At 39.6% G+C, this 27,485-nt stretch overlaps 2 protein-coding genes across 2 annotated transcripts; one reads left to right on the top strand and one right to left on the bottom strand.

The window, feature by feature from the left end:
- Window positions 1-6,451: 6,451 nt before the first annotated feature.
- LOC131419805 (interferon alpha-2-like) lies at window positions 6,452-7,009 on the bottom strand. The gene has a single exon (XM_058565336.1). The coding sequence runs from the start codon at window positions 7,007-7,009 to the stop codon at window positions 6,452-6,454; it is 558 nt and encodes a 185-aa protein (XP_058421319.1).
- Window positions 7,010-10,451: 3,442 nt separating this feature from the next.
- LOC131419804 (interferon omega-1-like) lies at window positions 10,452-11,057 on the top strand. The gene has a single exon (XM_058565335.1). It carries the CDS (start codon window positions 10,494-10,496, stop codon window positions 11,055-11,057), a length of 564 nt encoding a protein of 187 aa, XP_058421318.1. The 5' UTR covers window positions 10,452-10,493.
- Window positions 11,058-27,485: the final 16,428 nt, after the last annotated feature.

Raw genomic sequence — 27,485 nt, 5'->3', positions numbered from 1 at the left:
CATCAAATCCCTACAAGGGCGTCCCCAGCAGGGAGAGAGGAATAAGAGCTGACATTCTTCCTAAAAGTTCCCTGCAGACTTCCCCCAAATCTCATTGTCTAGAGTTGTGTCACGTGACCATATCTAGCTTGCATTTGTCTCTCCCTCTCTACTTTTGTTTATAGACTTAGACCTAAAGCGGCAAGGAGAACCTGTAAGAATACGACACAGGGATTATGCTGTTTTTCAAATGACTAGCTAGTTGCCCCAACACCCACTTTTTCCACTGGTTTGAAATGCCACTTTTATTCTATGCAAAGGTCCACTGAATTAAATTGTGTTACCCTTGACCTCTATTCAGGTTTTTTGAGTGATTTGTCTATTCTTATCATAATACCACTTGGTTTCAATTTCTTTAACATTAGAGAATCATTTGATATTTGAAAAGTCAAGTTCATCTGTTTTTTTCATCCTTTCTCAGATTTTCTTGTAAATTATTTCTTCTTGACACATTTTACAGTCAGCTTGTAGGTTTTATCTAAAAATCTTGTTGAGTATGGATTAGGAATGCATTGAAATTACACAGTAACACACAATGCAGCAGTTAAAACGAATGCAGTAGATTTTTACATACTAATAGAGAGAAGTCTCTAAGATCTGTTACTAGGTAAAAAAAAAAAAACAAATTAGAGACTGATATATATGGAGTAATAATATTTATGTAACACACACTCAATATTTCTGTATGGATAGATTTACTAAATACATGGGAAGATGTCTAGAAGGATACACATTAGATTATCAGCAATGTGGGATTGAGGTGGATCCTCCAAGAGGTCAAGGGTGGGCTTTTTACTTGAATGAATTGTTTGAAAATTTAACAATGATAATATATTCATGTGTATTTTGTAAATATAAATAAACTTAAGAAATTCTTTAACCACCATTCCACTTTCTGTATCTATGAATTTGACTACTCTAGGTACCTCATATAAGTGAAATCAAACAGTATTTGTCTTTTTGTGACTGGCTTATTTCAATTAGCATAATGTCCTCAAGGTTTATCCATGCTGTAGCACATGTCAGATTTCCTTCCTTTTTAAGGCTGAATAATATTCCATTGTATGGATAGACCACATTTTGTTTATCTATTCATCCATCAATGGACACTTGAGTTGCTTCTACTTTTTTGCTAGTGTGAATAATGCCGCTGTGAACATGAGTGCACAGATATCTCTTATAGACCATGCTTTCACTTTTTTGGGTGTATACTCGGAAGTGTAATTATTGGATCATATGGTAATTCTATTTTTAATTTTTTGAGGAACTTTCTTAATTTTTCCATTGTGGCTGCACCATTTTACATTTTCACCACCAGAGCACAAGTGTTCCAATTTCTCCACATCCTCGCAAACACTTTTTCTTTGATAGTAGCCATCCTAATGAGTGTGAGGTGGTGTCTCACTGTGGTTTTGATTTGCATTTCCCTAAAGATGAGTGATGTTGAGTATCTATTCATGTCCTTGTTAGCCATTTGTATATCTTCCTTGGACACATGTCTGTTCAAGTTGTTTGCCCATTTTTTAATGAAGTTGGGGTTTTTTTTGTTCTTGTTATCTATGGAAGACTTTTAACACCCTTTTGTCCCCCCAAAGTCTTGTCCTTTGGCTTTTGAGACATTGTGGGGTGGGTTCCCACTCAGTTTCTCTGTATCTTTGACCAGTTCTTTCTCCCCAGCTCCTGAAATGTAGAGGCTTTAACAAAAGATCAAGGCATCTGAGTTTCTTCATATAGTTACTACAACAAACTCAGAGGTGAATAATAATTTATTGAGTAACTACTATGTGCACAATTAATAACAACAACAATAACAAATATCTCACATCTGAGTGATTCCTATGTGCCAGGTATTTTGCACCCATGACTCATTACCTCATAAGGCTATGAGGTTAAGCATTATTATTAACCCCATAATACAGCTGTGAAAATAGAGCCACAAAAAGTTCAAGCAACTTGCCCAAGGTCCTGCAGTAGACCATGGAAGAGGCTAAGAAGGGTTCTTGGCTGCAAGAAACCTATGTCCAAAGGAGAAGACAAGACTAGCATGCTACAGAAAATTAGAAATAATGGGGTATTCATAAAAACACTAATTACTATGTGAAGACAACTACTAAATATATAGATTTAATTTTTCACTTCTGTTAACAATTTTCAAGACCTCCATGCACTGCGCTGCAAACAGGATGAGATGTTGTGAAAGGGGAAGTCATGATAATTACTCCAAAGGACCAGTTACTCAGCAATCATATAAATGTTCCTCTGCCTAAAGTTCTGGAGTAGGTGACTGGGGTTAAAAGGATCTGATACTTCCCTGCCCTTAGGGAACTTAAAATTTTTTGGGAAGACATGAACATGGAAAATAATTAGAGTAATAAAAGATCATCTAGGTCTACTAACCATTTTAAGGTGTACAATTCCGTGGTATTTACTACTTGCACAGTGTTGTGCAACCATCACCACTATCTAGTTCCAGAACTTTTTGTTCACCCCAAAGAGAAACTTCATACACATTAAGCAGTTGTCACTCTGCATTCCCTCATCCTCCCCAGCCCCCGGCAACCACAGTCTGCCTCCTGGCTCTACGAATTTGCGTATTTTGTATGTTTCATATAAATGGAATCATACAGTTAGTGACTTTTTGTGTCTGGCTTCCATCACTTTGCATAATGTTTTCAAGGTCCATTCCCATTGCAGCGATTGCCAGTACTTCACTCCTTTTTATGGCTGAATAATATTCCATTATATGGGTATACCACCATTTGTTTATCCATTCATCCATCAATGGGCATTAGATCGTTTCCACTTTTTGGCTATTGTAAATAGTGCTGTTGAGAACATTTAAATACAAGTATTTGTTTGAATATTTCTTTTCAATTCTTTTGTGGTATATAACCTAGAAGAGAACATTTTCATAACACAAAAATTTATATAACACAAAAAATTACCGTGTGATTCATACCATTCTGGATCATATGGTAATTTTATGCCTAACTTTCTGAGGAACCAACAAACTGTTTGCCACAGAAGCTGAAACATTTTACATTCTCACCAACAATGTGTGAGGGTTCCAATTTCTCTATATCCTCACCAGCACTTGGAGTTATTTTCCATTTATTTGATTACAACCATCTTAGTGGATGTGAGGTGGTATCTTATTATAGTTTTTATTTGCAAGTCCCTAATGATTAATGATGTCGAGCACCTTTTCATGGTTTTGTTGGTCATTTCTGTATCTTCAGGGGCCTGTCTCCTGATCTTCAGGGGCCCATCTTGAACATCTATTCAACTCCTTTGTCCATTTTTTAAGTAACTTGTTTGCCTTTTTATTGTTCAGTTGTAAGAGTTCTTTATATATTCTGCATACTAGACCTTTATTAGATACATTATTTGCAAGTATTTCTCCCATTCTTCAGATTGCCTTTTCTCTTTCTTGATAATGTCCTTTGATGCACAGAAACTTTTAAGTCCAATTTATCTATTTTTTTCTTTTGTTGCTTATGCTTTCAGTGTATTACCTAAGAATCCATGGGCAAAACCAAGGACATGGAAATTTATCCCTATGTTTTCTTCTAAGAGTTTTGTAGACTTAGTTTTTACATTTAGATCTTTGATCCATTTTGGATTTTTTTCAGTATGGTATGAGGTTAAGATCCAACTTCATTCTTTTGCAATGTGAATATCCAATTGTCCCAGCACCATTTGTTGGAGAGACCATTCTTTCCCCATTGAACGGTCTTGGTACCCTTGTCAAAAATCAATTGACCATAGATGTATAGGTTTATTTCTGGATTCTCAGTTCTATTCCATTGGTCTATTTGTCTACCTTTCTGCCAGTATCACACTGTTTGGATAACTGTAGTTTGTAGTATCTTTTGAAATCAGGAATGTGAACCTTCCAAGTTTGCTCTTATTTTTTTTAAGATTGTTTTGTCTATTAGAGTCCTTTGCAATTCCACATGAAATTTAGGTTTGGCTTTCCCATTTCTGCAAAACTGGCCATTGGGATTTAGTGAGGGATTGCATTGAATCTGTAGATTGCTTTGGGCAGTACTGCCTTCTAAATAATCTTAAATCTTTCAATTCATAAATATGGGATGTCCTTTCATTTATTTAGGTCTCTGTTATGTACCGAATTGTGTTACCTCAAACGTTATATGTTGAAGCCCTAATCCCTAAAGTGACTTATTTGGAGATAGGGCCTTTGAGGAAGTAATTAAGGGTAAATGAGATGGGGCCCGAATCTGATAGGTCTGGTGTCCTTAGAAGAAGAGGAGAGACACCAGAGGTCTCTCTCTTTCTGTGTTCACAGAGGGAAACCTATGTGAAGACACAGCAAGAAGGTGGCTCTCTACCTGCCGGGAAGAGAGGCCTCACCAGAAACCAACCCTAATCACACCTTGCTCTTGAACTTCTAGCTCTCAGAACTGTGAGAAAATAATTTCTGTTGTTTAAGCCACCCAGTCTGTGATATCTCGTTATGGCTGCTTGAACTGACTAATACCGTATTCTTTAATTTATTTTAGCAATGTATTGTAATTTTCCGTTACAATCTTGTGCCTCCTTAGTTAAACTTATTCCTAAGAATTTGATTCTTTTTGATGTTATTATAAATAGAATATTTTTTCTTAATTTCCTTTTTGGATTGTTCATTGCTAGTTTATAGAAACACAACCTAGTTTTTGCATGTTGATCTTGTATCTTGTAACTTTGCTGAATTCGTTTATTAGCTCTAATAGTTTTGTGTGTGTGGATTCTTTAAAATTTTCTAAAATAAGATCATGTCATTTGTGAATAGAGAGTTTTATTTCTTCCTTGCCAATTTGGATGTCACGTGTCCTTCACTTTTATAGGTGGTCACCATCAGTCACCTGTACTAGCACTTACTGACCTCTGTCCTTGGATTCTTTTTTATTTTTTTTAAGATTTTATTTATTTTCCCCCCAAAGCCCCCTAGTAGATTGTTGTATGTCATAGCTGCACATGCTTCTAGTTGCTGCATGTGCGACGCGGCCCCAGCATGGCCGGAAAAGCGGTGCGTCGCGCGCCTTGGATCAGAACCCGGGCCGCCAGCAGCGGAGCCTGTGCACTTAACTCTTAAGCCACAGGGCCGGTCCTGTCCTTGGATTCTTTGATGTCTCCTCGCAGTCTGGTGAACGGTCGTTTGCTTCCTGGTATCTTCTCCCATCTAATCAGGATTTGACACAAAATTCTGCCAGACACTAATCAGAATCCATTTCAGATTTAATACTAATGATTCTGAGTCTGAGAGGTGCTAGTGTGTCCATTCTCTTTATTTTTCAAAGATATACCACTTGCTAACCTCACTTTTCTTCTCCTTAGGCCAGCTGTCTAGAAGACTATAAACAACTTGAGTACAGGGTATAATCTTATTCAACTTTGTACTCTAGCACCTAGTGTCCCACCTAATGTATAGTACAATGTAGGAGTTCAAACAATATTTGTTAAGTGAATAAGAATAGTGATGATAAAAAAAATTACAACTAATTGGCAGAGGGGAGTTTTGAGAGTCAAATAAAATAATAAATATGGAGCCATCGTGGAAAATAAAAGTGTATTTCAATGTGCATTATGATTAAATTAATTTTGATTAGAGGGATACTTCCTTCTATTCTGTGCTTGAAATATTTAGAATACAAGAATAAGAAATGAGACATCACGACTGGTCAAGAGTCGAAAACTTACTCACCCTCCCTTCCTCAGCCTTCTCCAAGGTTCTCCAGTGTCCACATGTCTAGATTGACTTCTCTTGGTTTAGGTGGTTCACTAACCTTGAAGCACCTCCAGTTGTTGGAGGCCCCGAGCGGCTAATGGTGTCCATGCCCTAGGTTTTTGTCCTCAGATCTCCCTTCCACCTCTAAGCTATGCCTTAGGGAATCGTATTCAATCCCTCCTCAAGATGTCCACTGTGCTATGACCGTTGCTGGGCTCCACCTATTCCCTCTTCACTCAGGAACCTTGCTTAGGTTACTTAGTGGGATCAGGCTTAGGGTGAGGTTTTTATACAAAAAGTCTGTGCAAGCAAAATTGGTTTTTAAAAATTGCTTTTATTTCCCATAACTTAAAAATGAACAGCAGTTGTGGAAAAAGTATAATACTAAACAAGTGTCATGAACAACAAATATTTAAATACTATGAATAGCATAAATATTACAAATAATTTAAATAAATAAATTTACAAAAGTTTTTTCAGCTAAAGCAAACGGATTGTGCATTTCTCTGTTCTAAACAACTTCTTCTAACTTACAACACAATATAATTTTATGATAATCCCATACATTGGCTATTACTTATTTTTCATCTGGCATGAAAATAGGGATGCAGATTGCACTTTGAGTCTTAGAAGATAGCCATTTAGTGGCCAGATGAACTGTTTTCAGACTCAGTGTCCGCTTTATTTCCCGAGTTTCCCTGTGAGCTTGTTCATGAAGAGGAAGCACCTTCTGATTTCCACCCTGACCACCTCCCAGGCGCAGGCGCTGTGCTCTTTCTCTTTCAGATACAGACTGATTCTGTGGAAGTACCCCTTCACAGCCAGCCTGGAGTTCTCACTTCCCAGGGGTGACTGTTGCACCTTCGTCTCCTTCCCCAAACATGTCTCCAGGTCATCCAGCTGCTGATAAAGTCCAACGAGGAATTGGTCCAGGAGGGTGTCATCCCAAGCCGCAGGAGAGCCGCTGGTGCCGAAGAGGCGGAAGATCTGCTGGAGCGTCTCGTGCACGACAGCCGCGGCTTGCGTCTTCTCAAGCTGGTGCCCATCCACAAGCATCTGCGGAAATCTGAAGTCAGCCCTGTCCTTCAGACACGACCGAATGGAGATTCTCTCCATTTGACTCAAAAGTGTGAAGGCTTCCTCATTGCCGTGGCTCAGAGGCAGGTCACAGCCCAGAGGGCAGGCGGGGCTGGAGCACAGCATCACCAGGGCCAGCAGCACAGAGACTGGGAGGGCCATTGGGAAGCCGGAGGATTCTGCAAGACTACCTGAAGGGGAAGTCGCAGCAAGTTCTGAGGACTTTGGGCAATGAGTACCTTTTAAATAGTGAGTATAGAAACTTTCATTTTCTGGGTTTTTCCATTTTTTGTCCTTTCCTTTCCCTTTCTACTTTTTTTTTTTTTTACCAAGTCAATTAAAAATGTGCACTTATTGACACGAGTGCCTAGACTGAGGAATCCAAACTACATGTGCCAATGCAATATCTACACAATATTACAACATAGTTTCCACACCTCCTAGATTGTTCTTGGGGAGAAAAGCCTAGATTAAGTCAGAGAAGGAAGAAACATTCATATAATAAATGGTGGCTTTTCCAGGTCAGCAGGAAATATAAAAGCACTTATAAGAGAAGATTTTTCATATTTTTTCTGATTTTTCTGATCTTTTCCTTATTTACACTTTTCGTCCTTCTTTAAAAAATTTCAACTGTATATGTATCTTAAAGATATCCCCTGAGTTGATCTTAAACTCACTGAAGACATTGTTTTGCAGATAAGATTTGTCAAAAATAAATTATGGTGCACTTATGGTCTGCCAGGCAATTTCCTAGGTGCTGGTTTCCCTAAAATGGTCAAGTTTGCATGTGTGTGAGTCTCTCGGATCTCTACCAAGTACAACCTTCCCCAGTAAAAACTCTGTCTTTGTCATTGTGCAGTAATGCAGATAATCTCATCTCTTTAGATACTCCTTTGACAAGTACTATCCTACCACATGCTAAGGGATAATGGGGCTGCAATGGTATTCAAAGCTTATGATCACATGTTTTCACTGAATCTGTAATATACAGATTATTTTATTAATATTAATGGCAGCAATCTTTAATTATACAGTCTCTCAGCAAAATGTTTTACAAACATTATTTCACTCAATCTTCACAGCTTCCCTATGAGATAATTACTATAGTTATTAACACTTTGCAAATGAGGAAATGGAAACTCAGAGAGGTTACTTAACTTTCTGGAAGCCTCGATTTATTCCCTAAGTGGTATTTAGCTCTACACTGTTCTGCCTCCACGTTACCCCTCATTAACCTGAAGCATTCTCCTTTAGCTACACTCTGTATGCTTGTAATTACGTAATCCATCTAACTATTTGTTTGACATCCGACTACCCTAACAGACTGTAAGCTCCCTGAGGATTGTAATGCCATATCTCGAGTGTCCAGCAAGGTGTCTGTCACAGAGGAGGCACACAGAGGGCTCTCTGTCCCACAGCAAGTACAAAAATGACTACATGTTCCAATGAGGGAGTAGGCCTAAAATTTGGGGGGACAGTGTCAGAAAATGATAGTCTTCTAAAAACAAAGATATTAAGAATAAGTTTTGAGTGGATGCTTTAACCTCCTGGATATTTTCCGCAAATATCTGAGATGGGAATAGGAAGTTTCAAAGAAACAGTAGTGCTCAACAAAACAGGTCATGTGAAAGGCAGGACTGGGAACTTAGCAAGTGAAAAGGGCGCTATAGCCCTTTCCAGTGTACTGTAATGTGTCTGGAATCAGCGAATGGTGCTTTTGGGTGATGAAGACAAATGGAAATTGGAGAGTGAGAACTTGCTCAGTGTTTATCTAAGACAAGAAGAACATTGTCAGAGGAGACAGCCCAATCTAGTGGCTAGGACGTGGACTCTGGGGCTAGGCCTGGGGCCATGTCACAGCTCCAGTCAGCACTGGCTATGTGACTTTGGGCACCTCAGTTTTCTCCTCTGTTACATGGAAATGACAATCATATCTATTTCATTGGGTTGTTGTGAAGATTGGATGATGTAATGTACATACAGTGATGCCTGGACAAAACAAGCACTCAACATCTGTTAGCTGTTCCAACAATGGAGAAAACTAACCGTCCAACTATGCGAACTGGATGGAAGTTTCCCTGAAACAATCTGCTTCCCTTCCTTGAATTCCCACCTCACTAATAAATATTTTTATCTCTAATCTCATCTCTTATGTGAACAGGAGCCTGTGTTCACGTGACAGGTGACAGGGAGTACCCTGTCCACTTGACTAAAGTCTATTTGCCTTCAGGTAACAGCTGACCTCCCACACGTTAATAAAATGGCCATCCAGTCTGTAACCCAGTCTCTTTTGAGGGTGTGTTGGTATGATTAAATCCTTGGAATCTGATAATCTCTGTGGATAGTATAAAAAGTAAACAGACACATAGATAAATAAATGACTATTTTCTCTGATTTAGCAAAGCTGAAACTAGCCCTTTAGGTAACAGCCTGCCTTGAAGAGCCAGCTGCTCTCCTCTGGACCTGTCTGCAGCTGCAACTGTCTCACATGGGCTGGTTTGAAACCTGTCACTCTGTAGAGCTCTGAATCCCCGACCTGTGTAGTTAAGTGACATTTTGTGGTTTGATAGAGAAGATGTCACTTCTTTTTTTTTCATTTTCCACGTTTACTTTCAAATTTCCCTTGTGCATTCCTTTTTCTTAACTGCTTACTTTTACTTTCTAGGAATGTTAAAAGAGAGAGGAAAGTTCTGAGTCTTGAAAATCATACAGGAAATATGTTATCTCTACATTTCCCTTACATTTTCTCTTCCTTTTTTTGCAATAAACCTCATAGTGGAAATAGAAAAGATTGCAGGAGCATTAGGACAACTTTTGTAAAGTTAAAAGACAAATACAAAAGAAGAGATAAGAATCTTGAAATGATGTAAAAATAGCAAAGAAAAAAATGGATTGCTCAACCATTACTTCGGCAGAGCTAGGACAATAGCCTGGGCTAGGACAAAGAGGCTGCCACAGAGCAGCAAAGACACGGTCTAACTGCTCGAACAGCTGGACGGTCGTAGTGGTTGCACTTTACTCTCCTTGTGGGCAGGATTGGAGGTTTAATGATCTTGGTACAGCCCGAACTCTGTGTAATGATTGACACATAGTAAATATTCAGTAATTTTCTCAATTAAATAGAGTAAATAAAACCAAATTTGACAAACTGAATGCTTTGCGGCAGAGAATAAAGTGAGATCTACACATATAAAGGTCAGACATCTTTCTCACCTGATCAACACTTCCAAGAAGGATATCTAGATGGCGACAGAAAGAAGATTTACAAAAGAAGCCTAGCAAAGCCTCCTTAAAAGTTGCTCTTAACATCAGGCAGAAAGATCCACATAGCTCTCTCATTAGTTCAAAGTTGGTTTTTCCTAAGAGGATAAGCATTCCCTTGAATTGGTACTAATTTTTTAATAAATAAATTTCACTTCTACCGTTAGAATACAGAAAGAGTTGAAAGTAATGACAACTTTCCAGGCTCTTGAAGAGAAAGGAAAGTCCAAAATGGGGAAGTACAAAGATCTGGGGAAAATTCAGAAAATGAAAACTCTTGTGCTCCACATTTAAGAGGCACACAGACAGAAGATACTCAGAGAAGCTAGAGGAAAGCTCACAATCTCCCATCTCAACCAGAAGAGCGTCTTCTTTGATCTTACCAATGGCTTTTTCAGTCTCTTCACTGATGGCATTGGTGATGATCTTCTCCAGCCCCATCTCCTCCACTAGCTGTTACCTGCCTCAGAGCCTTGACTTGAGAAAGCAGGAGACCTTCACAGCTCTGGACCAAATGAAGACAATCTCTCTTCTTTCCTGTCTGAAGTACAGGAGCGACTTCAAATTCCCCCAGGAGAAGCTGGATGGCAGCCAGTTCCAGAAGGCCCAGGCCATCTCTGTCCTCCACGAGATGCTCCAGCAGATCTTCGACCTCTTCCACACAGAGCGCTCCTCTGCTGCCTGGAACACGACCCTCCTGGACAACCTCTGCACTGGACTCCATCGGCAGCTGGAAGACCTGGACACCTGTTTGGAGCAGGAGACGGGAGAGGAAGGATCTGCCCTGGGAACTGTGGGCCCTACACTGGCCGTGAAGAGGTACTTCCGGGGAATCCATCTCTACCTGAAAGAGAAGAAATACAGTGACTGTGCCTGGGAGATGGTCAGAGTGGAAATCAGGAGGCACTTTCTCTTCATCAACGAGCTCATAAGAAAACTCAGGAAGTGAGAAGGAACCTGATTCTCAGTGACGAATGTCCTCGCTCAAACTCTTAATTGCACAGTCATTTCCAAAACTATTATTTTTTGCTTCAGCTATAAAATAATTTGAATCCTATTTGGCATATTTTTATCAGTAATATTAAACATATTTTTATTCAAGTATTTTCAGAATTAGAGGAAATGTAACTAGTACCCTGTGGCTGAACCTCACGTTATAAAATATTTATTTATTTATATTAATTTATCTCTTCATTTTTTTAGTATTTGTATTTATATGTTTTATTTGTATATAATAATATGTTCATATTCTCCTCTTTAATAAAGATGTTACTTTTTTACTTATTAAATTTATTTTGTGGCATTTATCTTCTTTTGTTAAAAAAACAACCTTCCCCAAAGTCTTAATTCTGTAGACTAAATATAAAATTATGTGGTGCAGTTCATCCGTTCATTCACTGGCCTTGGGGATAGAGTCTAGAGTATGAGATGTGTTCCTGCCCTTATGGAGCTCACATTGGTGCAAACAACAAAGCCATTAAAGAATTAGTTATGATGTAATTACGTATTTACATTTGAGATCTGGGCAACACAGGAGCAGGAAAAGATCCATGGCAGTGAGTATCATTTAGACTACACTTCAGTTTTCCCCAGGGAAGTCATATGAAGTACGGGAATTGAAGGGTGAGTAGGATTTTGTTAAGTATCATGCAGAGAGCAAAATTTCCCAGAGTAAAAAAAAACTGCAGAATGTGGCCCTGTAGCAGGAAAGGTAGATTTAAAGAAGTGAAAATGAGCAGAGTGGGTGGACTCTACTGACGGATGGGAGTATGGCGTGTAGCGAGGCTGGAGAAATGGAAAGAGGCCCGATGAGTGACTATGATAGCGATGTTAGACTTTATCTTGAAAGCTGAGGAAAGTTACTTTAGGATTGAAAACTAGAGAGTGGCTTGACCAGGGCTGGTGCAGGGAAATTCATTAGAGCAGCAGTTCTCAAAGTGTGGTTTCTGGGTCCTACGGGTCCCCAAGAGACTTTCAGGGGATCCACGAGGTCAAAATTATTTTTACAATAATATTAAGACATTATTTGCCTTTTTCACCACATTAACAACTTGCACTGATGGTGCAAAAACAGTGGTGGGCGATACTGCTGGGGGCTACGTGTCAGTCAAGGCAGTGGCACCAAAATGGACTAATAATTATATTTTCACTGTAATATACTTAAAGTAAAAAAAAAATGCCAATTTCACTTAAGAATGCCCTTGATGAAATAGTAAGTTTATTAGTTTTATTAAATCTTTTCTTTTGAGCACACATCTTTCTAATTTTCTCTGTGTTAGTCTTTTTAAAATTCTGTGTGACAAGCACTTCTGCTGCACGCACGGTGATTGTTTTGAGGAAAAGCACTTATATGATCTGCTGAGTTGTGAACTAAACTAGCCACTCTTTCACAGAATCCATTTTCACTTGAAAGAATGACAGACAGACAAACTATGGTTATTCAGACTTGGGCATGTGACAGACATATTCTCAAGATATTTATAAAGTGAACCTGTCGCTTCAATGAAAATATTTGTAGCCAATGATAACAGTGAAGCTTTCAATCGAAAATCAGAATTTCGGAAAATCTACCACTGTGAACTTGACGGCTTCCCAATATTTAAAGATGTTTGTGATGACAACAGTGGTGATATTAACAAACGAATTACTTGATTATATAAATTGCAGTTTACATTGATTTGTAAGATCTGAATATCTCAGTGAACCAATATTTTCCAAATGACCAATGCATATATTACAAAATCATGCATGGGTAAAAGAGACCTATTCAAACAGTAAGTCAGATTAACAGGTTTTTATGTAACAGAATTTTACAAGTTCATTGTTTTAATTTTAGACTCCTCCTTGCAACTTACGTTGTATCAAGCACCACAATAAGACAATTAATCAAGTTTTAATAACTGAAACTTGGGATGAAGGGGTTGGGCTTTTGGTTCCCGTTTTCTCAAAAGATCCTTGAGTTCTGCTATGCAAATTTGCTCACCTACCTCCCCCATCAATAGCTTTCAAGTTCTACACATCAATAATTTCTTTCACAGAAAGCATTCACTGAAATCATACACTCAATGGACATTTTCTCCAGGTAGAATCACACGAGCTATGTCATGATCACATGACAATGAGCACTGTCTGTGTGGGCTGAAGTGATAAGGATGCACTGGCATGGCTGGGATGGCAGCCAGAGTGGTGACAGTTAGAGTAGATAGCAAGGGACCAAGCACCAATGTTTTTAGAGCCAGAAGAAAATATACTGAGGAGGAAGATTCAGTGAGGTGAGTAGCTCATGATGAGGCTAGAAATGTAATTTTTTCCATCCAGGGTCAATAACCTCTGTAGAACTTGTATCTCTGAGGCTGAAATGACAGCAGTATGATGAATGGGCAACTTGTTCTTTCTTCCACAGTTCTTCCAACAAGTGTTCAGATTCATTTAAGGATTTTATCAGACTTCTGTTTCAGATGGGATTTGGTGACCTATTGCATAAGAGGGATACAGAGCGGGATGGCAGTGATATTTCTAGCTTGGAAGATTGTGAGATGATGATGCCTTTGACTCACTTAGTGACATCAAGGGGAGAAATGTGATTAGGCTTTTATTTTGTCACACCTAAAACATATTCATGATTGCTGTTAAGCTGGCAGATCCAGGCACAGTAACACCCATGTCAAGGACCTTCTGTAGTTCTAAACTTGAAATCAGTCCCTTTCATGACTCCAAGGCCACAGCTTACATTGAACAAGACGCCTGTGTTAAAAGCTGCTGTCCACATCACCCTCAGTAAAGGAGATTTGCTTGTCATGGGGTTTTCCACTGTGGAAAGGCAGCAGATTGAGGGGCAAGATCATGCTGGTTTTAAACTCGGAAAGACCTGGATTCAATTCCAGGTGCCATGTTGAACCATTTGAGCTATAAGGAAAATTGCTTAACCTGAGTCTATACTCTCTCCTCAGTAATGACTCCTATCCATGGTTGTGGGGAGGGTTTCTACGTGCCTGGCACACGGTCATCTCTCAGATCCTATTGGTCATGTTTCATGGGATCGAAGACAGATCGATGAATTTTAGAAACTAAATAACACACTCACAGCCCTGAGGGTAAGGATACCAGCAACAATCACCATCAACCTTGTCCACTTCCTAAAGCCCCCATCCTTTGGAGGACCAGAGCAGGAATAATGGTGATGCCAACATTGTGGCGCTTCTCAAAGGGTCCAAATTCCTATTTTCATTTTTCATCTGATTGTAAATTTTCGGGAAAGTGTATGATATCAATAATTCTTGAATGTAGATTTATCATTTTTATTATTCACACTTTCCAATAGCGACAATGAGCTTTAGAGACGTTAAGTGATTTATCCAAGTCTGCACAGGTACCAAGTGATGAAGTCAAGATTCAAACCCGAGACAGTCTAACTGCAAATGGCAGTCGCTCTAATTATCTTTCACTGCGTTCTTGACAATGGACAGATTTTCTAAAAGATGAAGGGGAGGAGCAGGCTTGTTACCATTCATTCCCTATGCAGTTACTCTTACTCAGCACATTTCTTAGGTTCTGGGGGTGACTGTGTTCACGTGGTCCAGCTTTTCCCAGATCATTGCTAAATGTGCACCCAGATCTCTGGGGATACGGAGATTTCTGCAGTATGTGCTGCTGTAGCTCCTCAAGGGGGTATTTTCGGGCTGAAACCACAGGTAGTGAGACGAGCTGGTACATCCTGACTAACAGCTTCTACCCAACACACACTGCCCGGGGAGCAGAGGGGACTGGGTAAGATCCCTCCGCCTAAAGCTTCCTAGAAATTCATAACAGGCCATAAGCGTTCTGTCAGGGGCTTGCTGGGAGGCGGAATGGTATAGAGGGGCTGTGGGGTAATCAGCACAGCCTCAAGCGAGCAGAAGCCTGAGCAGAGACGGGTTTGTGAGAAGGACGCCAAGTGTACTCCCAGTCCAGAAGGAGTGTGTTTCAACTTTAACCTCTGCTCTCGGGAATCCACGTGAATCTCCCTTTTAAAGGGCCAATAATGTTGTGAATACCCTCGCCTTCTCCCCTCACATTCTTTGCCTGGTTTTAATCTGTGGAATCGGATTTGTGGTCAGAATTTTTTGGATATAATGTCCACAAGCAAGAAAATTGGCTGTTTCTTCTCAAAACAGCATTAGTGCACGTAGTTTAAAAATGAAGAGTGGTCTTATTCACCAGACTTGTATCTTCTTCCCACCTGTCACAAAATTAGACTCCCTTTCCCAGACTCTTCACAGTAAGATGTCGCCGTGTGAGCGAATCCTGGCCAACTGAATGCGTTGGAGGTTCTGTTTCCTCTGCACAGGCCTGGCTACGAAAACAAGCTTATGTGATCCACCATGCTTTTTCTCTTACAACTGAGTAGAATAAACCCAAGCACCAATGCCACATTTAAAGTCACATATTGACCATGGCAAAGGCACTAAATAGAAGGTACCTGGGTCCCTGAATCAATATTTGGGGGAGAGTCAACCAGAAGAGTCACGTGATCGGGAATGCCTGCATTGAGGTGTTACATGAAGGGAGGATAAACTTGTGTTATGTTCAAAATACTGGTGTTTTCATGTTTATCTGTTTGAGCAGCTGACATTACCTTAACAGAGAGAAGTCTGTAACAAAACAATATAATGAAGAAGGTTTTCCCTGAGAAGATATACTTCAGGTTCTAGAGACAGCACATACCCTCCAAAAAAATGGAAAAGATAAAAATGTATTATCATAAGGTTATTTATTTAGGAAACACAGATCATTTACTTTTCTGAAAATTTTTTGGAAACAATATATTGTAAATATAAAGCCCTGATTTTGATTTCAGATATTTTGTAGCTGGCACAGAAAATACAGTGCAGATTCCTTTCTTGGATTTGACAAACAATAATATAATTGATTGGAGAGTCGTAAGAATAATTTTCTTATTTCCTGATATTTCTTTGGAATTTATGAAATGGGGAAAAGCAGCCTTCACTCTTCCCTCTGACAACCTCCAAGGCACCGCAGCTGTTTTCCTTCTCCTTTAGACAGCTGCTGGTTCCTGAAAGAACTCCTGGACCGCATTCCCAAGTAAGGACGAGCCAGAAGATTTTCTACTTTCATCTTCTGCTCCAGTGGCTCCAGACCGGCTAGAGTGATTTAACCAGCAGATCTGACTCTGAGCTGTACTGTGGTCTTCTGTGTGGATCAGCTTGAAGATCTGCCCTGTAGTCCGTGTGGATCAGCTTGAAGATCTGTCCTGTAGTCCGTGTGGATCAGGTTGAGAATCTGATGCCAGAAACAGGTGGCTTGTGTCTTCTGGATGTTGATGTCACCCGTTTTGTAGTGAAAAATATTAAAGCAGGTCCTGCCATCCTGGCGTGACTGAGAAGTGGTCCTTTTCAGATATCTCAAAAGCAGGAAGATTTCCTGCTTTTCACCCCCATGAGACCAGGAGGGGCTGGACCAAAGCATCACCAGCACCACTACCGAATAGATGATGCCATTGAGTCCTGAGATCAGCAGACCACAGTGAAGCTGAGCCGGGGCCTCCGCTCATCAGCGGGCGCGAAGCTCCCTTCGCTGCCCCCAACGGCCGGCAGGGGGCGCCCGAACTCGCTGTAACCGACCAGTCGGCGCCGCCCGCCCAGCGGTACCCGCCTGGGGCTCCGGCGCCGCGCGCTCGGGCGCCGCGTCCACGGGGAGACCCGGCGCTTCGCCGTCCGCTGAGCCCCGGCCCGGGAGGGGCGCCGCCGGGCTCGGGGACCGCGTGGGGCCCGAGAACCGGAGTCAACGCCTCCTTCTCGGGCCTGACGCCGAGGGGAGCTGCGCCGCGGCTTCGCCAGAGCCTTTCACCGTCTGCACCTGCCCCGCGTCCATCCGTCCTTTCCTTTCTCCTGGGAGATCCTAGCAGACCGTTCACAAAAGCGCCCGTTTATTCAGGGGACTGACGGCTCGAAATCAGAGCGTGCTGCGATCTCTTTTCAGATTCGGGATTGTTTCTCGGGAGAAAGACACAAATTCAGCGACAGGGAAACGCACCTACAATCTGGACACGGATCTAGGAAATATTGGGACCCTCCAGTGGAATGACTTGGGGACGCGGCCAGTGCCCGGCTGAGACTTACTGGAGCCTGAGGCAAAAGGCAAACTATGTCCCCTGTGTGCTTGTTCTTATTCTTTTTAAGGGTTAGTTTTTCCTACAGCGTTAAAGTAGTTGAAAAAATTATTGAAAAATTGAAAACAAAGTTTATTAAAATTCACACTGTTTAAATATTTTATTTTTCCCCAAACAAGAATTCCTTATTTTACTTTCTTCGTTCAAATAGAAGAAAACTAATCAGTAGTCGTCAAAATAGACTCTTTTTTTGTGAGGAAGATCAGCCCTGAGCTAACATCCATGCTAATCCTCCTCTTTTTGCTGAGGAAGACTGGCTCTGAGCTAACATCTATTGCCAATCCTCCTCCTTTTTTTTTTCCTCCCCAAAGCCCCAGTACATAGTTGTATGTCCTAGTTGCACATCCTTCTGGTTGCTGTATGTGGGACACTGTCGGGAAGCGGTGCATGGGTGCGCACCCGGGATCTGAACCCAGGCTGCCAGTAGCGGAGCGGGCGCACTTCACTGCTAGGCCCCGGGGGCTGGCCCCAAAAACAGACTTCTTTGATTATCTTGTTTTCATTGTTAAGAATTGCTGTTTTTGAAATTTTTCTGATCTGAAATAATTTTTATGTAACTTCAGCTCCCTGAAATTTCTTTTGCAGGATCTCGCTGTGACTAGTATTTTCTATAAAATTTTCAAGGTCACTTCCAAATTTGGATAAGATTGCTCTAAATCAAATTCGTGAATCATTTTAGAAGATCCAAACAGAAAACCGATTTTGTATTTCAAATACTGATGTTGAGTCTTGCTTAAAACCATTTAAAATGAAATTTCTGCAGAACTTAAATTGTAAAAATATTTAGGGACCACGTCAGTGGCTGCTTTTTGCAAATCAGATGTATTCACTGAAAATAAATTTTCTCCTGTCGAATATGAATATCTGAAGGCACTTGGTTTAAGTTTTTATATTTCTATTGCAAAGTTGAAGTTAGGATTCTATACACTGCTAATTTTTAAAGTATACTTATATCTCATAATGATACTTTCATCCAGTGTTTCCTATATTTCCAATTTCTTAACTTTTATTTCGGTTTATTTTCAAATTCGAGAAGTGCATTCATATCTGTTTCTAACGTTTTATGTTTATCAACATACTGTCAAAGTCACTTTCTCTCATTTGTTGTGAGCAGAAGCGTAGGCCTTCTGTGAAACCAGCTGCTTTATATATAGGTGGGTTTTTTTTTTTATGGTAGAGCATTATTAACTTTTCCCTCTAGGTTCTAAATATCTTCCCACCAAATTAAATTGCATAAAAATGTGTAATCTACTTGTGCCAAGATGCTTTAGATTTCAGCGTAGTGTACGTTGTCACTTGATAGCGTATCTTTTAATATTTGGTAGACATCTTTAGTTTGCCTGTGAAGTGCGGTGATTGCATTTGACCTTGATACCCATCAGGTGTCTGTACACTTTTTAATATAGTTTTTAGGACAGGCAAAAACTAGAAAAATGCATTTATCCTTTGTACAATACTAAAAAAATTTATCATATTTCAAGTCACAAAAGCAACATTGTTGCAGATTAAATCACCGTTATGAGTTGAATAGATTATGCACAAATTTAGCATAATCATTTTTGAGGGAAATAATGGGTGTTCATTATTGTATACACTTGCCATCTTCCCTCTATTTTCATGTCCTTGGCCAAGAGCATTTTTATGTCAATATCTAATTTTTTCAATTTATTAATTTCATAAGCCAAACATATCTAGGTTTTTCTTTCATTTCAGTAAAGTCAATACATCTTTTGCTGTTGTTTTGTCATCATCTGTAATGAGAACATACCTGAATCTGACACATTTGTTCCTGATGGGTTACAAATGGTGTGTAATCAAAAAATAAGGTCAAGTATTTTCATATATTCTTGACAGTATTCAGATCTAATATGGTTTCCTAGTAGCATTATAAATTTCTTTAGAATTTTATTACACAAATAAGACACAGATTCCTTTTTATGATTATATTTTAACTAAATTTTGAGACATTCCAGCATTGGGACTTCCAGTGATTTCTTGTGATCCTCCAAGACCTAGTTTTTTTTTGCATGAAACGTGTAACTACATATAAAATCACTCCCAAAATTTCCATTTTTGTTTCTCTGATTTTGTCACTTTCTGTAGAGCATCATCAATTAAATTGTAAGTTTGAATATAGTTGAAATACTTCTATTTTAGAAAAGCTTCAAGATGAAACATGGAATTTTTGTGGTCACAAATTCTTTTTAAGTTCTTCCAATTTTTGAAACTGGTTTTTGTATTTAGAATATTTCATTCTGTGTTATTATTGCTTAAATTGTATACATGGAAAACAAAATAAAGGATTCTCTGGAATAAATATGCCAATCACAATGAATGAATTCGCTATTAGAACATTTATTTTTAAAGCATAGATTTTGAAAATCTTTGTCCCTCATGCGAAATAGATTCTCTAAAACATCTACTTTGTCTCTGGTCTAAGGTGACTGACTCTTTAGCGAAGCAATGTGAGACATAGCCAAACCAGACCAAAAATATATATATAATTTATCATAGATAATTTTACACGTATTACTACTTTAACATAAAAATGTGAATAATAGATGTTTACTTGAAATTATATCTTATCCTGTTTATTTTCTTTATTTTCTTTCTTGCTACATAAATGCTACCTTATCAGCAGAACAATAGGACTAATTAAGTGACAATTAGTAGAAATTAAGACTAATTAAGTGTAATATATGTGAAAATGTTATATTTCTTTCTATCATCTATTACAACAATTGTTTTAACTCTTTATTGGATATACAAATTTTGTTGGTTATACTATTGTGTATTCTTAAGATACGTATATACAAGACTTTTTAAAAGAAAATCTAAATACAATAGGACTAAGCAACCAACTGCCTATATTAAATAAATAGAAACAATGACATGTTTCTCTCTGTTCTGTGATCAGTAGGATATTTTTACTCTTCTTCAGTAATACTTCCCTGAATGGCCTGCAGTTTAGGGACATCCTTCTTTCCTTGTGTGCAGTGGGAAAGCGGAATACAGTCAAATGCAAAGTTCATTTTGAGTTGCTGCGCTGCTCTTATCAAGTCCACGTTATACTGATTCCTGGGGTCAGTCTAGTGGGATGATATCAAGCTAAATTCCTCTCAAAAAAAGTCTTTGCGCTTGGAATACTTAGAGCAGCATTTATCTATACTATTCGCAAAGCAGCTTTTTTCTGTCAGACAACACGCTAAGACGCTAGATGCCCAGAAAAAGCCTCCGGCGTGCTCTGAGATTTCTCTCTCTTCCTTGTCAGGCGCGGTGTTAACCGTGTGCGCCTGCGCTCTGCTCCTTCCCAGTCGTGAAGACGCCCGCCTGTCCTAGAGTTTCCACTGGGGGGCGCTAATGTGCCGCCCCTGAGCGTGTCAGGGGAGACGCGATCAAAGCTGCTCTTGGCTTGTCCTGGCTGAACGTGGACCATACAGATGATAATGATTTGTATTATTAATATGAAGGCAGATGTCCTTTACTATGTTCAGATTCTCAGTAACTTGGAAACTTTTCTTTCATTCTTACAATTTCCTATGTGATAGCTACTAAAATTATCGCTCTTTTTTAAAGATGAGAAAACAGAAAAATGTGGTCATTTAATTTCACAAGAGCCACAGATTTCGTCAGAAAGTAGTGTTTTCTACTGCCTCCCAATTCCGCGTCTTCATTAGCATTCGGTACTTCCAGTTAGCTGCGCTGTGTCTGCTGAGGTTTAATTAAACACAGTCATTGGTTTAATGTCTGTCTTTCTTGCTGCGGAGAAGGGACCCTAAGTGGAGGCAGGAAATTTTCAATATTCAAGGAAAGCAATGGGACAAAGCAGAAATGTCTGGGTTGAGTTGGGTTGGACGCAGACAGTCTGGTGTTCTGATCCTGACTTTTAATGACTGTGTCTTCTTGGGAAAATTATATGACCCTATTTAGTAATAATAATGGTACTAATAATATTTAAAATAATATTTACCTTACAGGTTACAAACGTACTGAGAGGGAAAAGTCCGATACTGTATGTAAGGCAATGAACAGACTTAAAAGCCTGAATGGTGGCTGGCAGCTGCTACCTCAGAGATTCACGAGCGTGTGCAGGAGCAGCACTGGTAAGAAGGTTGTTTATTTTTTAAACCTTTGTTTTGATTTATAACTTATATATAGTAAAATGCACTAATAAGTATATATCTTGTTGTATTTTTACCTAAGTATGATACCCAGATAAATATATAGAACATTTTCAGAATCACAGAAATCTTGCTTGTGCCTTCTGCCACTGAATAGCCCCAGGCCAAAGGTCACCACAAATCTATGGCCTCTATTACTACATATTTGCTTTGCCTGTTTTTGAATTTCGTATAAATGGCTTGGCGCATTAGGTAACTCATATCTGTCTTCTTTAATTCATTGTTATGTCTGTAACCAATTTACTCTCCAATGAAAACTATATAATTCCCAGTTAAAAACACATCTTTGTCAACACTTGTTTTATAATTTATGCTTGTTTTTTGTTGTTGTTGTTTTGGTGAGGAAGATTGACCCTGAGCTAAGGTCTGTTGCCAATCTTCCTCTTTTTGCTGAAGAAGATTGGCCCTGAGCTAACATCTGTGCCCCACCCCCTCTATTTTGTATGTGGGATACCGCCACAGCGTGGCTTGATGAGGGGTGCATATGTCCCTGGCTGGGATCTGAACCCGGGAACTCCGGGCCACTGAAGCAGAGCACGCAAACTTAACCACTGTGCCACCGGGCCGGCCCCTAAGCTTGTTGTTTTTGATTTGCATTTCCTCAGTAAATAATGATGTTGGAAACATTTTTCATGTGCTTATTAACCCTTTTGTGAAGACTCTGTTGAAGTCTTTCTCCATTTTCCTATTTGTATTTCTGCCTTTTTAATTGACTTTTAGAAATTCTTAATATATTCAGGATATGAGCCTTTTGACAATTTATTTCCTAGTTGCTTCTTGCACTCTGTGACTTGCCTTTTCACTCCATTAATGGTGTCTTTTGATGAACAGAAGCTCTTAATATAGATCAAGGTATCAATCTTGTCTACAATGGATGTGCTTTTTTGTGTTCTGTATAAGAATTCTTTGCTTACCTTAAGGTCAAAAGGATATATTTATATGTATTCTTCTAGAGTATTTATAGTCTTTGCTTTTACATTTAGGTCTATGGTTCATCACAAATTAACTTTTGTGTAAGGTATGGGGTAGGAGTCCAAGTTCTTATTTGTTCCATACAGACAGCCAGTTGTCCAGGCTCCATTTATTGAAAAGCCTCTTCCTTCCTCCAGTTATGTCAACTGACACAACAATTGTGAATCAGTTGATAATATCTGAATGGGTCTGTTCTGCACTCTCTATTCTCCACCATTGTTTTCTTTGTTATACTCACATCAGTCCCACCACACTAGAGCTTTAAAATACTTCTTGCTATTTGAAAATATAAGTTTTCTATTTTGACTCTTCTTTAAAATTGCCTTGGTTGTTCTAAGGCCTTGGGATTTCCGTATACAATTTAGACTTAGCTTCTCAATTTCCCCACAAAAATCTGCTGCAATTTTATTGGAATCTTATAAACTCTGTGAATCATTTGAGAAAAAAGTAATATTTTAACACCATTGAGTAGTTCAATCTATGTACATGGAATATCCATCCATTTATATATGTGTTTTTAATTCGTGATGCATTTCTTGTTAATCTTAGAGAAGTTGTTGGGGGTGGGGCGGTAAATTCGATAGGGCATGGAGAGTCTGGCTATATGCCCTGCCTTCTATCCTATGGCCTTCCTTGTGTGAGTAGCCACATTTTTGGTCTATTTCCTTATATTCAGTTCTCTCTATTAAAATAAGTGGTATGGTTTTTGTTTTCCTGACTAGAAATTGACTAATATAACAACTGATTAGAGAAATACAAATTAAAAATTAAAAAGATTATTTATACCCAGAGTTTGTGTAATGTTGTGAAAATATATACATACAAGGTTTTGAATATGAATTAGAGTAACCTTTGTACCGGACATTTGGCAGTAACTATTAGTGTTCAAAATGCATATAAAATTAGACCAGCTGTTTTACTTCTATGTCTAATTTAGTCATATTCTCTCATGGGTATAAAGGTATCCATTTATTGGGTATTTATTGCAGTGCCGTTTGTACTTAATATCAAGAACAAGATAACTATCAAATAGTAGTTAAACTATGGTACCTCCAGTTGTTGTATGAAATTAGGTCAGGATGTGTGTAGTGATGTGGAAATAATGTCTGAACAAATATTAAGCAAAAAAAAAAAAACTATTGAATGATGCTTCTGGTATAATGCCATGTATATAAAAACATACACACACACACACATATAAATTCTGAAAGATTACCCACCAAGCTCTTAACAGTGGTTACCACTTGGAAGGGGGCTGGAATTGGGAAGTGATGCCCTGGTGGCCAAGGGCTTTTATTTAGTGGAGTTGATTGAATTTTTAAATAAACACACACATATCAAAGTAAATCTTTTTATGTAGTTCTGTGTAGTTATAAAACGTAAGCAAATGCTTTTTAACCATTTAGGTTAAAACCAGCTAAAAATACAGCAGTAGCTTCCAAATAAGGAAGGGCAACAAGCAAGAGAAAGAGTGATTGGGGAGTAGGAAGTGGTTAAAAATATATATAGATATATCAAAAATATGAATTTAAAGAAACTTCTTATAATTCAAAATATAGGATTCTGCATTGAACCCCATTTCTGCCAGGACGTGTGTATGATCTAGGGTAACTCAACCTCCTTGAGTCTTGATATTCTCAAATGTGAAATGTGTTAGAAGCACTCATAGAGCTGTTGTACTAAACACGTGCACACAATTTAAAGCACTTAGTGCTTTCTACAGAATAAGAACTGAGTAAATGGTAGCTCCTTTTCCTTTCTCTACTTAAATTCGTATCACAGTATTATTTGTTTCCTTCTCTAAAATGCTTTGAAAATGTGCCACCTTTTCTCAGTATCTGACTGATGGTCAAAAGAGGGCCGCCAAAAAGGCGGAATACTGCAAGTGTCTTCAGACAGACCAAAAGAAACTCGGCCCCTGATGTATTTCCTTCTTCCCACATGGCTTTCCTTGATCCATTCCTTCACTCCCACACCACAGTCGTTTCCTTCCACTCCAGCGTGGAAATCCCCACAGCGCCCACTTCATTCACACAATTCACCCTCACTGTCCATTCATGTAGCTGCTTCCCATTCTCTTTTGCTTTCTGGCTGTAAGAGTTTTCCAAAGAGTAGAAATCTACAGGTGGGAAGCACAAGTTGGATCAAGGTTTTGCAGAGATTTCTATAAAAGACTCCCTCTTTTTTTTTCTTGCTGAGGAAGATTCTCCCTGAGCTAACATCTGTGCATATTGCCTCTGCTTTGTATGTGGGTCACTGCCACAACATGGCTGACCACTGGTGTAGGTCTGCACCCAGGATCCAAACCCACAAACCCAGGCCATTGAAGGGGAGCATGCCAAACTTAACCACTATGCCACGGGGCCAGCCGCTCCCTCTTTTTTTATTGAATATTTTTGGAACATGATGGAAGCTCATTGTTATAATGATGTCACAGTAGCTAGAGCTGAAGGCAGACAGAGAGCAGGATCCAGTTCACTGTGGGACCCAATAAAACTCCCCCAGGGAGGAGAGCCCCCAGCTGTCCCCGGTGATGGGCAGAGCCAAGTCTGTGGAGCACAGGCTTGTGACACAGGAAGAGTGTCTGTCCCTTCCCAAGGATTTCCTCCAGAGCTGCTGATAAGTCGTTTACTGGCAAGAATCAACTCTAGTACTTAATTATTTTTTCTATTGTAAAGAGAATGAATGTTCAACTGCAGGAAGAGCATGGGCAGTCCTTAGCTACGAGGAGAGAGAGAGCGTCAAAATGTGGTCCCTGCCGGCAGTGGGCTGTGCAGGCCAGAGCCTCCTGATTCACGTCTAGTAAAAGGACTGTGACACTTCGCCATCAATGTAGGGGAGTGGGGGGGAAGAATGCAACAGTCATTAGAAAACCATCTCAGGCTTGATGGGGCATTAAATGTCTCTGCTAGTAGTAAATTCCCAGTTTCACCAATACATTTCTAATATCAGGTCACCTTGTTTGACTTTATAATGAATAAAACAATTGTCATCGCTACGTTGAGTAGTGATCTTTGCATCCCTTGACCTCTGACCAAGTAGTGAGAAAGTAGAGCTCAGACATCTATTAATGAATGTCAGAGTTTAATTGTTTGAAGATCTCAATACTTGGTTGAATTTGAGAGAGAGTACCATAATGCACACAGAAAATTAACTGAGATAGTTAAAGAGGGCGTGTGTGTGAGTTGCAGGGTAAGGTGGGGAAGAGAGGCCTCACACGGGGGAGTCTCTTCCCTGTGAACCTATGAACCACTTTACTTTCCAGCCTTCCAAATTGGAGTTGGACAGGTTATTCATTTTATTTTAAAATAACTTTTCTCTTATTATTTTCTCTTTTAGAGCTCCCGGGTGAATTAATTGTCTATCCAGGCATAGACATTCCTGTTCTTGAGTTTCCCTGGATTTTTTCATGTTTCAAATGTTATGAATCATCCATTTGCTAGTTTCTGCAGATTTTTTAAGCAGATACTTCTTATTTCTATTTATTTTTAAGGAATTTGTATAATAAAGTTGTATTATCAGGAGTGATTCAATTTTAGATAAAGTGGGGATCAGAATTTAATAAGGAAGATAAGATGTTTTGCATAAATGTGTGTGGTAGAGGGCCTCAGGATAGTTTCAAGCTGCTGATTCAGGGTCCCTGTACTGGCTTTTTAAGACACCGGAGGAGAACAGGTCTTCAGTCTTTGTTTATCGGCCTCCTTTCCATCTCAGGTATCTCTGGGCCAGGCCTCTCTACTGTGTCACAGCCAACATGGAGAGCAATGCTGAGCCTCCGAAAGTCTCTGATCAGATACCACCCCATATGTCCTCAGGGAGTGAAGTCCTATCATATGGAGCATATACATCCTGAAGATCTGAGATTCTGTGCCTTTCTTCCCTAGAGGACTAATGCATGAAATATTTTTAAAGGATCGTGTACAGTAAACCATTCTTTGAGTTTTTCAGAGAAGGATCAGTAGAAAAGATTTTGATCCACTTTAAAAATGACTAACTTAGAAAGAATACAGATCTCAAATCAATGTAGAAACTCACATTATTCACCAACAATGAATGTCTGCTGCTCTCTTAGAAAGAGGAGAGTCAAATTGTCTTCCCATGTCATTTTTTCTTGTCTTTCAGCGACAACAGAGAGGCAGGAAAAAAAGTTGGCACCTTAAAGGGTAATGTTCTGCTGCTGAACGCTGGGCTCTCCCTGGATTAACCTGATTATCTCTTTTCACTGAGGGCTCAGGTCCACAACACTGAGATCAGTTCCTAGAACCAGTCCTTTTCAGAAAATGATGACCTCAGAGGGGATCCTCTTAGGGAGCATAACAGGCCTGGGACACTTCTCCTAAGCCCTGTGCTCCCCATCCATTGGAATTGAACAGTGATGGAGTTGGGCCATGGGTCTTGCCTGCTAGGTGGTGGAGTGAGATGTAGTGGAAGGATTATTGCTTTTGGAGGCAAAATTTCTGGGTCCTGCCGTTGGACAGATTCTAAGTTGTTACCTTCCCTAAGCTTCAGACTCCTCTTTGGAGAGAATACTGGCCTGCAAATCTCATGGTTGTGATGATCGCTTAGAACAACATGTGTGAAAGAGCTTTAAAATGGCATAGCCCTGTGCATATGAGAACCTTACTATTATTGTCATTGAACTGTTGACCTTGAATCCTAAGCCCTGGGCATTCGGAATCTAACCTTGAAAGAGTTTATTCCCAATGGAACTTTCTACTCAGCTTCCTACAAGATCCGACCTTCTCCTCAGGTGACCCAGGCTCCTATTTTCTCTGTTCGGAGAGCTCCTGGCAAAGGCACTCACGTGGCACCAGACCTACATTCTCTTCAGAAAAGGTGATTCATCTCTCCTGTTATTTCAGGCCCCCCTCTTCCTAGGTTGTCTGTGGAATTCTGGGGCCCCAGTGCAGCCTGGAGTTGACATGAGAGGAAGAATCATAGATAAAGGGATGTGAAATCAAGGCTTGGAGTGGAGATAAAGAGAATATCATGAAGTCAGACACATGGGAGAATGTGACCCCTGCCAGGCCTGCTTGTCCCCATTCGGCATTTTTTT

The sequence above is a fragment of the Diceros bicornis genome, chromosome 22, assembly GCF_020826845.1.
Source record: "Diceros bicornis minor isolate mBicDic1 chromosome 22, mDicBic1.mat.cur, whole genome shotgun sequence".
NCBI classification, from domain to species: Eukaryota; Metazoa; Chordata; class Mammalia; order Perissodactyla; family Rhinocerotidae; genus Diceros; species Diceros bicornis.
The sequence above is the reverse complement of the archived record's forward strand: the minus strand, read 5'-3'. Positions and strand labels throughout refer to the sequence as shown.

Bases quoted from the DNA above. Each gene is read 5' to 3' on its own strand.
- LOC131419805 (XM_058565336.1), bottom strand. From the start codon at position 7,009: ATGGCCCTCCCAGTCTCTGTGCTGCTGGCCCTGGTGATGCTGTGCTCC.
- LOC131419804 (XM_058565335.1), top strand. From the start codon at position 10,494: ATGGCTTTTTCAGTCTCTTCACTGATGGCATTGGTGATGATCTTCTCC.